The 15,051-nt window shown below is 47.1% G+C and overlaps 1 protein-coding gene across 1 annotated transcript in view; it reads right to left on the reverse strand.

The window, feature by feature from the left end:
* The window catches only part of SLC6A5 (solute carrier family 6 member 5), a 54,375-nt gene that overhangs the window by 28,624 nt on the left and 10,700 nt on the right, over positions 1-15,051 (reverse strand). The window contains exons 9-11 of the mRNA XM_057749333.1: positions 14,538-14,711; positions 6,648-6,789; positions 4,325-4,457 (exon numbers count right to left, since the gene is read on the reverse strand). Coding sequence (XP_057605316.1) covers positions 4,325-4,457; positions 6,648-6,789; positions 14,538-14,711 — 449 coding nt within the window. The remainder of the gene's footprint in view (positions 1-4,324; positions 4,458-6,647; positions 6,790-14,537; positions 14,712-15,051) is intronic.

Genomic DNA, 15,051 nt, shown 5'->3' on the forward strand with positions numbered 1-15,051 from the left:
TAAATCCTAGGGATGCCGCCAATGTGAGTCAGGTGTTCATGGAGGTTTTATCAGAGCTAGTTCTCCTGTGCCATGGGGGCTTCAGAGTGCACCTGTTTCAGGATAGACTGTCAGAGGAATTAAACTTGAACAGTAATGAATTCTATTTGGCAGGAGTGACAATGACAAGTTGATCTGAGCCTGCTGGCCTGACACCTGGCAGCACTGTCCTCACAATGGGAGCCCTGAACAGGTGGTAAGGCCATCCTCCCAGCCTGTGCCAGCTAATTAGGCTAGCTTTGTGTCCTTGCCATAACTCTCAGGCAGAGCAGGCCCTGAGGTCAGATGGGCTGCATTTGACCTTCCGGCTGCCTGCTGGTCGCCCCTGCCTCTGGAATGCTAGCTGCTCAAAGGGAGACTGAGTTCTCGTAGGAAGCAACTGGCCACTCTTGTATCCTAGGGCCCTGAACAAGAGAAACATAGCTTATCTTGCTGCAAGAGAAGAAGGACATCTCTGCTGCTTAGAAATGACAGTCTTGGTGGACCTTCGATCACAAAGGAACTTGTCATAACGGGGAGCTGCGGCCGTGCTTCCAAACAAAGCTCCATGATTAATGTCTGCACGTGCCAGGGCAGGATAATAAAATGGGATGCATTATTCCTGGTGGTATTCCTCATTAAAAAGAAATTAATCATTGATCCCTAATTGGAAAGCTTTCTCAGTGAAGCAGAGAGATAAGTTAGCAGATCTAAAAGAAAATCTTACTTGCTCAGGGCTACTCAAAAATCCCCATTTCAAAGAAAGAGAGCCCATAAAATCTAGCACCAAGGATTAAATTCTAATTCAATGCCAAGAACTGATTCTAATACCATCCCCTCAAAATTACAGACTGATAAGCAAAGAGGGATCTTAGAGAATATTTATTTCATCCCTTGAATTTGCAGATGTAAAAGATGGGACCCAGATGCCTTCTGGGACTTGCCCAGCTGGCAATGACAGCTGATGACAGCAGGACAGGGTAGGAGTGCAAGGGTCCTGATTCACAGTGGGGGGACTTTTATCCCCCCAGATGCAAATGATGGCTCCAGAATTCTGCATTTCCATCTATTTCTAACAGCCCCTCCTTGGGAGAGGATGTCATGTAGTAGAAAAAATCTAGGCTTTAAAGGGAGACAGACCTGGGTTCAAATCCCAGCTCTGCCACTTAAAAGCTTTGTGACCAGGACTTCCCTGGTGGTCCTGTGGCTAAGACTCTGTGCTCCCAATGCAGGGGGCCCAGGTTCCATCCCTGGTCAGGGAACTAGATCATACATGCCACAGCTAAAGATCCTGCATGCCACAACTAAGAAGTCTGCATGCTGCAACTAAGACCCAGAGCAGCCAAATAAATAAATAAATAAATAATTTTTTAAAATAATAAAATAAAATAAAGTATTCAGGAGTATGTGAGTAGGTTATATGTAAATACTACACCATTAAAAAAAAAAGCTTTGTGACCTCAGGTAATTTAATGCACCTCAGCTTCTCTATCTATAAAATGGGAAGAACTGTCCTTACCTAGTGGTTTTGGGGCAGCTTGAATGCACTAATGCAGGTGAAGCAGTTAGCACAGTGCCTGGCACACAGGATATTTAACAAGATTCCCTTTCTCTTTCCATCTTCTTACAAGAGCCACTGCTTTCAAGATGTCAGCATGGCACAATATCCACTCAATACGTCGGTCAATCATTAATCATTATCACAAAAAGGAAAAGAGCTAATGTTAAGAACTGACTATGTGCCAGGTATTGTAATATACATTCTCTCACCTAATCTTAGAACAGCTCTATGAGGTATGTACCCTTATCCCCATTTTACAGGTGAGGAAACTGAAGTTCCAATGGTTAAATAGCTTGTCCAGTGGTACACAACTAGAAAGTGATAAAGACAGGATTTGAACTCAGACTGCTCTGACTCTGAAGCCACCAGGCCATCCTTCCTCATGTCACCGGCAAGGTTGCAGTTCTCATCCTCCTCATCTAACACCAGTCACACCTTCTAGCCCATCCTGCTAGAGACCTGTCCAGCCACTTCAGTTATGGTTGAAGTTGTCCTCTCTCCATCTCTAGCTATAAGTGATGATCCTGCCAGTTCAATTTTGGCTAAGCAATGACATGGTTACTCTTGCTAAGCAATCGCCTGGCTGGCACTTTACTCCTGCTACATGCTCAGTTCTAAGTCAAGGAAGGCGAGGAGCCCAGGAAGCCTCAGGACTCACGGGCCATTACTGTGAGGGTCATGTTAACATTTCCCCATCTTCCTGCTGCCCTAGAAAAACAATTGCTCCAGTCTCATAATACTCATTCAGAGCCAGCAGCGTCCTCGGCAGTCATGCAGCCCCAGCTCTCATTTTACAGGGGGGGAGACTAACGTCAGAGAGGAAAAGTGCCCCCAGTTCACCCAGCAAGGGTTCCAACAGAATCATGTTAGAGCCAGAGGGTCTTAGACATTGCCCAGTCCAACTGCCTTCACTTTAGAAATGAGAAAACCAAAGGCTCCTGAAATATGCGAAGATAAATAAAATCTGCTTTCTGCTTATTGGCAAAAAAACAAATAAAAGCTAAGGGCAATGGGACTTCCCTGGTGGCACAGTGGTTAAGAATCCGCCTGCCAATGCAGGGGACACGGGTTCAATCCCTGGTCTGGGAAGATCCCACATGCCATGGAGCAACTAAGCCCATGTGCCACAACTACTGAGCCTGAGCTCTACAGCCCTTGAGCCACAGCTACTGAGCCCCTGTGCCATAACTACTGAAGCCCGTGTGCCTAAAGCCTGTGCTCCACAACAAGGGAAGCCACCACAATGAGCAGGCTGCGCGCTGCAATGAAGAGTAGCCCCCACTCGCCACAACTAGAGAAAGCCCGCGCGCAGCAGTGAAGACCCAATGCAGCCAATAAATTAATTAATTTTTTAAAAACTTTAAAAAAAAAAAGCTAAGGGCAAATCTGAAGTTCAGCCAGGTTTCATGGTCCACGTAGAGATATCCACACACAGAAAACACCATGGGAAGGGCTGGGGAACAAGAACCCAGGTCTCCTCACCCCAGTCTGGCTCTCTCCCCACCTGATGTCATCTAAGGGCACCACCTCACTCAGGTCCCCTCGACCAAGCTGCCAGAGTCCACTGTTCGAGCCTGTGTGGAAGCAGATTACGTGGAGGGCACCAGGATGAACTGTTATTAACAGGCCCTTGTGAGCTTGTCCATGTGCCCAAGGAGAAGACAGACCATTCTCTGCGGCTGATGGGTGCCAGGTGTGGGTGCCTGGTGGCGGCTGTGAAGCGTGCCTGGGAGGTGAGAGGGGGCACAGACCCTCGCCCCTGTGAAGCCTGACCCTTCCAAACCGCCACTGTGACCACAGTAAGCCCTGACTTGGACACCTGTCCAAATCAAATTCCACCATCAAATTCTCAGAGTTCACCATCACATTCTCATTCCTTGGGCCATAATGATATTTGGGGTTTCATTGTGAAACAAGCAAATGACTCTTAAGATGATGAAAGTGCCTTGGTTATCATCAAAGTGATTGGTTAACTGTTGAATGGGGGTTTTCTAAAGCAGCAGGAAGATGAGGGGAAACACTGGGACCCTTACCACAATGTCCAGTGTGTCCTGAGTGTTCCACACACCTTGCCTGCCGTGCCTTGGAACTGAGCTTGGGGTGGGGGTCCCACTGCCTCCAAAGGGCCTCCCAAGCGACTGTCTAGCAAGAGGGGCCAAGCATGTGCTTGATCAAAATCCCGCTAGCAGGACCATTGCCCTTTAGTGCTGCGGGCACATTGGGTGGGAAAGTGTTGGGATCGGGGTTGGAGAAAGGGCATGAAAGGCAGAGGATGGGGGGGCGTCAGGAGTGAGGAGAAGGAATTCACTTTACAGTTTTGATCTTTCTCCAGCTTCTTAGGAGGAGCAGTGACTGAGCTGGCAGCGAGACCAAGAAGCAAAAATCCAGCAGTACCAATTGTCGAGTTTCAGGAGAGGCTGAATCACATGGGAGAGTCCCATCTGCTGAATGAAGGACCCCCAACAGGAAAGGAAGGAAACTCAACACAGAGCCCCCACCATCTGCTAGGAGCCCTGAGTCCATCTGTCTCATTTAACGCTTACAACCTCCTGGGAAGAAAGGCGTTATTATCCCATTTCACAGACAGCAGCGAAGCCACTTGCCCAAGGCCCCACAGCTACTCAGGGCCGAATCGGAATTACACCCACGCCTCCTGACGCTCTTCCCAGTGCCCTTTGGCTGCTCCACGACACAATCAGCCCTGGGTGTCCCAGAGCTTTCTCTCAGATAAACACAAGTTCTTACTTTTCCTGAAGTCTTGATTCCTTTCGCCAGGGACGCATACACGATCACCCAAGCCAGGAAGAGGCAGAAGGCCAGTGGCCACCTGATCTCCCCAGGATATTCAATCCCTGCAGAAATCTTCAGCACGAAGTACCTAGAATTGAAAGGAGAGAGAAGGGAGGGGAGGAAGGAGGGGAAGGACATGGTGGGGTAGGTGACACCCTACAGGCTTTACCTTCCTGCAGAGCTAAGAGCCTTGAACAAAATCCCAGCATCCCCCGACCCTCCCCATTAGGGACCTGATCAGATCAGGCTGTGAGGGATTTGCTGATCTGGGCTCCCTCCCACAGCTGTCCGCAGCAAGACCAACTGAAGTTACCTTGCTTTTAATTAATTATGGCTCTAAAGGACCTACTGTATAGCACAGGGAACTATACTCAATATTTTGTAATAACCTAAAAGGGACAAGAATCTGAAAAAGAATGTGTGCGTGTGTGTGCGCACACGTGCATGTGTGTATAACTGAATCACTGTGCTGTATACCTGCAATTAACGTGATATTGTAATTCAACTATACTTCAACTTAAAAAAATTAACTATGACCCTGGGCGGGCTCTGAACAAGACTACGTCAGCTCCACTGTCACCTGGAGCTGCCCCAGGAGCAGTGCAACAAATCAAATAGCATCCGCGGTCCTGGGGCAGCACCCCCTGCAACGGGCATTACAGAGTTGATGTCTTTATATAAGGACACGTCACTAACAGAAACTCTAAACTGTCAAGGATGATTTTTTGTGTGTTTCTGTAGTGTTCTACTCTTTTATGAGAATGTACCCCAATAGTTTATGTATACCATTAAATTTTTAAAAATCAGTACAGAGTCATTACAGTAAAAGAATTAAAAATGCTGCTGTGTATTTTAGTTCAGGTTGTGACAGGCAAGTCCGGGGGCTGAGGTTGGCTGAAATGTAAAAGCAGGGCTGGTTGGGCCTGACTCAAGGAACGTATTCAAAGACGACAACCAGCCACAAACAGAAGAGGGCTGGCACTCATCTGTAGTGGCTGCTGGCACCTGCGTATAAGCTGAAGCTGTCCTGTCCTGCCTGGCAACCCCTGCATCCCTGGCCAGAGGGCGAGCAGGCAGCCTCACCCCTGGGGACAGGAGGCAGCTTCAGGGACCTGATGCTAGGTGGGACAATCCCCTCGACTCTAACAATCAACTCACACAGCCTCGATGAAAAGTGCTGTGCGTGCAGGTGAGGGTCTTTCTGCAGCCTGCATCCAGACTCTACAGGACAGCAGACGTGATGGCCGAGGGTCCTGACCTGCTGAGGGAAGCAGAAGGGGCAGCACCCCTCCTGGTGTAGCCAGCAACTTGCCCTCAGGCCAACTAGCCAGCAACTCTGTGAGAGGCTGTTTTGCAGCTCACAAGAGCAACCTGGGGCTCTTTTAGCCTCAACCCCTGGGGTAACCTGGGCTCAAGAGGAGAGTAGAAGTCACCAAGGGCGGAACCGCCCTGGGCTACCAAACCTTAGGGACCATATTTCTAAGCACTGACAAGGACCTCCAACCCCCACGTCCCCACCCTGCAATGGGTAGGCCGTCTAGTCAACAATTCCACGGCCCCTTAGCCATCTCAACTCTCCATGATGTAATAAGGGATCTCGGATGGACCCCAAGAAGCTCCTGGTAACATTCCCTCTTGGAAACTAAGACTGGTCCCAGAGGATTAGCAAAGCCACCAAAAGAAAATTGCAAATCACGTTACAATACACCTGACCACATGGATGATGTGACCAGATTTTAGACAACCATGGGGTCAGCCTCCTTTCTCAGTGCTCAGGGTGAATCAAGGCTCACCCTCATTGGTCCTACATTATCTTCAAAGGGGAATGTTTTTCCTCATTCAGCCTAACTGCCCCTTGTCTTCTACAGGAAACACTCAAGTGCCCTCGGAGTCCATACAGGAGAAGAAATTTGGAATAGAAATTAACGGTGCTCAGGAGAACTAGTGGGGACAGTAGTGACCACTTCTTACTATCTAAGTAAGACCACATACCAGGGGCCCACTGATATATATGCATTTTGACACTAGTGTTTCATTTTAATTGGTTCGCTAACATTTAAAATGGGAGAGACACATAAAAATTCATATTTGATTTCCAACTTCTCTTGTAAAATGGAAGCTCTGGCAGCACTGGCCCGCACTCCCATAAGATGGGGACCAGTTGGAGCTTGTGTAGGAAGGGAGGGTGCAGAGGGAGGCAACCCACCCCTCTAAGTCTACAAGTTGGATATTCACTAATTCACTGGGTTTCTCTTAGAAAGTTTTTTAAAAATCTTACTTGAAATACTCTTCACTTCCACTGACAAATGTCTTATTGGCCTGGCTGGTGAAGTTAACCATTGTCAAGTTGGGATAGGCCATCATGCAGAAAGTCGAGTTTTTGATCTGTATTTTGGGATGGTCATTGATCACACAGGAATCTGTTTAGGAGAAGAAAGAATGAAAACGCAGTGAAATCTGTGCAGAAAATAGACATGTGTCTTTCTAGCAACGTAAAAACAAAAGCCAAAAATATTTGCCAAATATTGGAGAGTAACTTTGGGAAAGTATTAAGTGAGCCAAACTAGATGCAGATGAACCCCAGAACTGTGTGTTATTCATCCCAGAGCCCCCAGTACCCCCCAGCAGTGCCTGATCCTGGTGGCGATGGCTCTCATTTCTGGAGCGCTCTCTACACCCTAAGCATTTTACATGCATTACCTCACATAAGGCTCACAACAGTCTATGCTGTGGGTATTATTGCCTCCATCTTTAAGACGAGGAAAAAGGCTGAAAGAGGTTAGGTCATTCTACCAAAATCACACAGCTAATGAGGAAGAGAATCAGGATTCAAACCCAGATCCTTATGACTCCACCAAAAATAAACGCCTTGCAGAAATGAATTTTAATAGGACATAAGTAAACCTTCTGCAGGGCTACTGCCACAGAAGGCTTACTAATAAGCCCACCTTGAACCCACTGCCTGGCACGACGGCCGACATACAGATGGTCCCCTAAGATACGTGTGCCACATGCTTTCTGCACTCTCACATGTGCTCGTGAGCCTGCAACAGGACCAAATACAGTGGTTCTCAACCGGGGATGAATTTGTCCACCGGGGGCACTTGGCAACATCTGGGGACATTTTTAGTTGTCATATTTGGGGAACAGGGTGTTATGGGCATCTAGTGGGCAGAGGCCAGGCAGGCTGCTAAACATCGGACAACGCACAGGACAGCCCCCCACAACAGAGAATTATCCAGCCCCAAATGTCAATAGTGCCAAGGTTCAGAATGCCTGACCTAGGCTGGGATGGGGACAGGGAACTGACCAGGTGAGTCTTAGTGTATCAGGCACCGTGCTGGATGCTTTACCAACCATTATCTGGTGAAAGCCTCAGAAAACCTGGGAGGTGCCTGTGATTATCCTCATTTTAAATAGGAAGAAACTGAAGCTTTTCTGACCATATTACAATGTCTCTACGATCACCTGAAAGATATTTTAGATAAAGAGTCCACGAGGATTAATGCCAAAGGATATTAATTTATAAAGAAGTGAAAAGTAACACGAACAGCAATAACTAACACTCACATGGCACTTACCATGTACTATGTTAAATGTCTTACATGAATTAACTAATTGGAGCCTCACATCACCCCTGTGAGGTAGGTATTGTTATTATCTCTATGTTGCAGGTAAAGAAACCCGCCACAGAGAAGTGCAGTTGCTCGCCAAGGTCACACAGCAGAATCAGGAGGCAAACAGTCACTCTCTTTGGGGGCCGTGCTCGTAACCACTCTACTGGGAAGCAGAGAGCAGCGAACATAAACTGAAACACCTTCAGAAGTCAGGCTGGTGATACAAATGAGAAAGAAGCAAAATGGAGGGTAAACAGCTGTGGCAAAACAGAGAGTATGGGCTGCCCTGTGCATCCGTGGGTTTCACACCCTCGGATTCAGCCAACTGCAGACTGAAATTCTGAAGGCGGTTGGCTAAATACTGTTTTCATTGTACTACACCATTTTATATAAGGGGCTTGAATGTCTGCAGATTTTGGTATCTGAAAGGGCTTCTGGAACCAATCCCATGACCACCAAGGGACAACTGTACCAATAAGTGCCACACTTTTCCAGGTGTTCTGATCAAAGATGCAGAAAATCCGGATATTTACATGAAATCTCTCCATTTTAAAGTATTGGAAATAAGGCCAAATTGTCTTTAAACACTGTGGATCAAGAGAAAAAACAAACAAACAAGAAAAGCACAGGCAGCCTAGATCTGGTGCATGGACTCCAAATTCATGCCCTCTATGGAACAGAAAAGTGGGTAAAACTGTGGTTTCAGGAATTCCACCAGCCCTGAGAGCTTGGACAAGTTCCTTTATCTGTCCAAGCCTCTGTTTTCTGATAATTGTGTATCTAGTTTGAAGGATGTCCCAAGAACTAAATAAAGTGAGATAGATCATGAATGAAAAAATTTCACTACGCAATGCCTAGACACAGTTGGATTCAGTAAAATCTAGCCATAAAGCAATGGTCATTGTTACGCCTTTTCATGGAGTGAGCATCTCTAATTTTCAACATCATCTCTCAATCCCACTTGCCAGCCATAAACTATCTACCACCTCCCACACATTCCCCCTGAATATCTCAGAACATTGGATAAAATTTAAAACAGTAATTATAAGAACCCCTTCCCTCTGATTCATTCTTCAGACAAGAGTTTTTCTAAACAGCAGTACTACTGACACTTGGGACTAGAAAATTCTCTGTGGTGGGGAGTGGTCCCGTGCATTGCAGGGTATTAGCAACGTCCCTGGCCTCTGCCCACTAGATGCCAGGAACATCCACCACTGCCCCCCCCCCAAGTTATGACAATCAAAAATGTCTATGAACACTGCCAAATGGCTCCTGCAAAATTTCCCGGGTTTGAGAACCACCACTTTTAGAGTCCTCAAAATACCTTCTTATTCAATATTTTCTTTAATCAAATAACAGAGAGTTTCAGGGGGATTCTGACCTCATAACTATCAACTATTTACCGAGGAAGCATTTATTTCCCCCAGCAGGGACCTAAATGAAAACAATTAATGCACCATCCATATTCCTTTTCTGTGAGTAAGCACAGAAGTTATTTCTCACCCTCCTGCCAAAAAGTACTCTCCCCTAAGACGGAAGAGATCATTAACACACGGGCAAGCGCCAAATCGCTTGCTTCCAAAACTGCCACTGAGAAGCACGTGGGCAGCTTCCCTAGAGAGGGTCTCTGGACATCTCTGGATCATTGCTTGCTGCTGCAGTGCAAGGTCACAGCGTCCCTGCGGCATTGCAGCAGGGCTCCCTGCAGCCTCAAGCCTCCTGCAATATCCCTTCCTACCACTGGGCGGCAGAAGCATGCTTCCCAGCGCGCTGCGCCTTCAGGTCGGCCAGCAATGGAACATGGGCCATGTCATCGGCGAGCTCTGCAGCCCAGCAACCCCGAACAAAGCCCAGCGATAAGGATCAGGCTGAATTGGAAGCTGTTCCAATGGGATTCTCTTTACTAAGGCAATTATGAATAAATGAAAGCACATGAAAGACTAGGGAGAAAGGGAATCATTGAAGTTCTAATGAAAATTAAGCCATTCTAAAAATAGAAATGGTGGTTCCCATTTTTAAATGATCCAGCTAGCTCCTAATTTCAAAGAACAGTCACTGGTCTCACTCGACAGGGCAGGGGTTAGCCCTTCAACATGACAGATGCCTGGAGGGTTGAATGCCCCTAAGGAAGACAGCCTCTGTCACAATATACACCTTAGAAATGCATGGCAAGCTCAGCCTCTACCGGTAGACTGAGCCAGGGCTTTTGCCCGAGGCTGGAGCAGGTATATGGTCCTGGCATCTGAGTGGTACTGCAGGGCTCCCGGGCAGTTTGAGCCTAGCAGACCTGAAGGGCCATGGGATAAAGCCTTCCCTGCTATATGAGTGAAGGTCATAATGGTCGGGGATCTATCCCCCCTCCCCTGGGTCCAGCTGCCCGCCATCACAGGATAGTGTGGTTGCGGGGTGCTGAGGGTGAGGGTGAGCCTGGAAGGTCATCTGTGGAATACTGCACTGGGGGAGGGAGCTTTTCCATTTCCTAAACAAGCCTCTCTCAGAATGGCCACTTGGGAGGCAGCCTGGGACATCACGGTCTGGACTCCCATCTTGTCCAGCAGAGCAGCGGGGCTACAAAGCTACCTGTTTCTTTGCAAGTCAGGCCATCACCCCCCTTTCCAAGATACCCCAGGACCCCAAAGGATCAATACTTCCACAAAGGATAGCCTGGCCACAGTCGTGGAACATGGTCAAGTGTGGATAACCCAGCGAAGAACAGATGCAGGGACTCCATCGGGGGGGTGGGGGGTGGAGGGTAGGACTGCTACTTCCATTTTATTTTTTTTTTTAATTTTTTAAAATTTTATTTATTTATTTATTATTTTTGGGGGGTACACCAAGTTCCATCATCTGTTTTTATGCACATATCCCCGTATTCCCTCTCTCCCTCGACTCCCCCCCCCACCCTCCCCGTCCCAGTCCTCTAAGGCATCATCCATCCTCGAGTTGAACTCCCTTTGTTATACAGCAACTTCCCACTGGCTATCTATTTTACAGTTGGTAGTATATATATGTCTATGCTACTCTCTCAATTCATCTCAGCTTCCCCTTCACCCCCCGCCCCCCCAAACCTCGAGTTCTCCAGTCTGCTACTTCCATTTTAAACAAACAAAACAAAAATTTTAAAGCACTGGCTAAGAATGAGGTAAGATCTGCCCAGCCTGTCTGTATGCTTGCAGGGAATAATCAGAGTGAAAAATGTCCATTGTCTCTCTCTGCTCAGAGCTTGCATCGTTTTTATGGTTTGTACCAGTCGACAAGGTCTTCACTCTACCTTTCAAGTTCTCTGGGATAATGTGAGCCAGGCAAACAATTTCACAAAACCAGGGGTGCCCCTACCCACATTCCTGGTCCAGTTGTTGCGCTCAGCTTGCTGTAAAAAAAAATACACACACACACTATATATATGTGTGTGTGTATATAGAGAGATACACATGTACACATACATATACATATGTATTCTTTGACTAAAATAAATACACGTCCCTGATAGAAAATGTAGAATAAAAAGAATGGCCCCAAATCCACCAGTTAACATTTTGTGTATCACCTTCCATATTGTTAGTAAAAGTGAAATTATACTATAAATCTGTATGCTGCTTTTACATCTAATGTGATACACTGACAATGTGCCGATGTTTTATGAATATTCATCTTTAATGACTAGAGAATACTTCAACCTATGGATGCACTATAATTTATTTGAACCATGGAATTATTGCATTTTTGTTACACATCCATTTCAAGTGTTTTCCTAGATTGTAAACGTGGCTGCAATGAACAATCTCAAATAGTCCTTACCTGTGTCTCTGATTTTCCTCTAAAGATAGATCCCCAGAAATGGAATTACTAAGTCAAACTGCTGTTCAAACGAGCTTTCTTTTTAACCCCATAGAACCTCAGCTGCAAACATCAGTTAAGGAACACCTGGACGGACATCACGCTACCCAGGACTTATGGAATAGAACCTCCAGGAACCCTGGATGAGCACAGAATTGGGGGTCGTGAGACCTAAATTCTTGTGCTGGCTTTACCTTGAGACTTGTGGCCTGACGCTTTCACCCTCTGAGGCATAGAGTCTACTCTGTCACCTGCAAAATAGTGGTTGTGTCACCTACCCCTTGGGACGCACAGGGCTCTTATTAGGAAGAGATGTCATTTATGAAACGGGTTTGTAGACTGAGAAGCATTTAACATGGCGGTTAGGACCATAGCTTTGGGAGGTAGGCAAACTTGGGGTCAAAGCCTGCGTCTACCACAGAGCTAGCTTTATGACCTTGAGCTCCAGATTTTTCACCTGTAAGATGGAAATAATAATTTAACCCATATGTTGGTTTGTCGTCCATCTTAACATCAGTAATATGAGTTCAAGGGTTTAACATGGTGCTTGGTATGTAGTAAGTGATGCTGGCTATTATCATTAAGGCTTAAGGTGTTGCACAAACATTAGTGGATATTGTTAGCAGAGGAGAATAGTATATCTGAACTACCATCCCTCCCAGGGGACAGCTGCAGGACACCGATCACCATGCCCCACGTGGTCCCGGACGGAAGGGCCCAGGGAAGCTTCCCTGGAGGCTGGATCAAAGCAACAGCCCTCCTCCAGCAGGCACTCCCTTGGAAAGTGACTTCCATCCCAGATACAATCTGGGAAGGGCAGACAGAGCACTGGGATGACCTTGAGGCTTTTCTCCATTCCAGACCCCCACATCCCGGAAAGTGCACTTTGCCAAAATGGCAACCGATTTGGGGAATCCATTCTGGCAGCAGACTGTTGGCTGTGAATCTGTGAACAGCTCCCTAACCGAGTGGGGTTCTCTCAGACAGCAGCTTTGCAGAGGTGACCCTGAACTGGGAGGGACTGCAGGATAAAAGGTGGGCACTCCATCCCAAACATGGTTGAAGGCAGCCTAATTATTATTATTATTAAGGGATGTGGACAAACACCAACCTGGTGGTTTACACTTGGGTGCAGCTGGGGAACTGTGAAAATACAGATTTCTAGGCTCCATCCCCAGAGAGCCCAATTTAATCAGTCTGGGCTGGACCCTAAGTGATGTCTTGATTTGCTAGTTCCCTAGCTGATTCTGCTGGGCGGCAGCTTGGGCTGAGAACCACTGCTCTAAGTTAAGACTCCATCCACATGGAGATTGTAAAGATGAGGGCACTGAGGCTCAGAGAGTCTAGGCACACTGACTCTTCATTCCACTAGTGGGCCCCACACTGTGACTCCCACAAATCCCCATCCCCCCCCCAATTCCTAAGCACTTCAGGTGCACTGGGTTTGAGTTTGATGAGCACGTGTCTCCAGCTTCAGCTCTCCTGCAGGCTCACTCAAAGCCTTTCCAGGTGGAGGCTGGATGTGGTGTGCACATACACACACATGTGTGTAAAAACACTCCAGTATCAATGACTGCCTTCAGGAATGTGTGTCTCTCTGGGGGTGTGGGAAGGACAGATCATCTTTCTCTCTTACACACTCAAAGCGTTTAAGTAACTTCCTAGTTCTGCAGCGTGCAGGCTGTCAGGGCAAAAGAGCTGGTCTGGGGGACCAACACAGGACTCTGGGTTCAACCAGATTCAGCTTAAAAGGAATAAAAGATCTGCCGAGGAAAGAAGAAACCACTTGCTTGTTGGTGTCCATGAAAATGATTGGCGCCTTCAAAGCAACTGATACTAGCACTTTCTATTTGTATGCTTTTCCAACTACGATCACATCCTCCGTTTCGATAGCATGAAGAATGTAGTTAGCATTGGGTTGGCCAAAAAGTTCATTTGAGTTTTTCCATAACACCTTACTGGAAAACCTGAACAAACTTTTTGGTCAACCCAATATTTCTATTTTCCAAATGAGGAAAATCAAGATCCAGAGAGAAGTTACCTGGCCCAAACACACGTACCATCAGGGGCAAAAACGTCTTACAGACCAGAAGCCTCAGCAGCCACTCTGCCCTGCTCCTCCTCACTGTCACACTCTAGCCCTTGACCCAACAAGCAGACAGTTCCCCCAAGTCCTCAAGTCCCAGTGGGTTTCAGGTCTGAACCAGTCTTCCCTCAGGAACACTCCCTGCCTCCCCAGGCAGGCTTCCCCTCTTCTAGGTACTGCAGTCTGCACTTTTCTATCAGAGTCCTCAGTGTAAGTGTCTGTTCTCATGTTCACCTCACACACCGGGCAGCACTTTGTGAAGTATGGATCCAGGACCACACGCATCACTCTCCTAGACTCTGAACCTCCTTGCTTCACAAGCTGCACCATGCCTATGAGGCACCTGGGGACCTGACTCCAGCCAAACCTAGTAAATCAGACTATCTGGTGGACTTGTAATTCTACTTTTTTAAACAAACACTCCAGCTATTCTTAAGCAAACAAAAATGTGATTACCCCTCCTCTAGGCCATGAGTTCTTTAAATATTAGAATTAACTATACTTGATGTTGGTTTTAATCTCTGTGCCCCCAGCACCTAGCATAGAACCTGGCAACCATACTACATGCTCAATTCATGTTCATTGAATGAATGAATAATTCACCTAGTGTAGGTATATCCAAACTTACCTAATAAAAGTTTGGTTTTATCTTTGCATTCTGGCGTGTTCCAAGGGTTGTTGCAGGAGCCCCAGGGCAGCACAGACACAAAGGAGGCAAACAGGTAGAAAAGTGTGTAGCAAATAATCACGTTGTAGTAGATGGCTATTAGGACGGAGATGATGAGCATGGCGATGCCACAGCCTGTGGAAGCAAAAGTTCCAGGGATTCATTTCCTCCAAATCCTGTGGAATACTTACAGTTGGGCCCAGATTGCAGACCTAGGCCTTGGCTCTCTCTTACAGATGGGTACGCTTAACAGTGGAATGGACCCTGTGTCTACCAGGAACACTGAGGCATTCTGCTGGGAATAGAACGATACCAGAGGCGATCTTGGGCCATTCTTCAGTGGGCCCCAGTGGTGAAACCGATCAAATAGAGAAGGAAGGAGTGGGTTCTCCTGATCACAGAAGAAGGTGTCCCTCCCAGGGGCCACATGGTGCCAGAGAGGGCAGGGGAGGGCTGAGGAAGCTGGGAAGCAAGG

Source organism: Hippopotamus amphibius, chromosome 9, assembly GCF_030028045.1.
Source record: "Hippopotamus amphibius kiboko isolate mHipAmp2 chromosome 9, mHipAmp2.hap2, whole genome shotgun sequence".
In the NCBI taxonomy this organism is placed as follows: Eukaryota; Metazoa; Chordata; class Mammalia; order Artiodactyla; family Hippopotamidae; genus Hippopotamus; species Hippopotamus amphibius.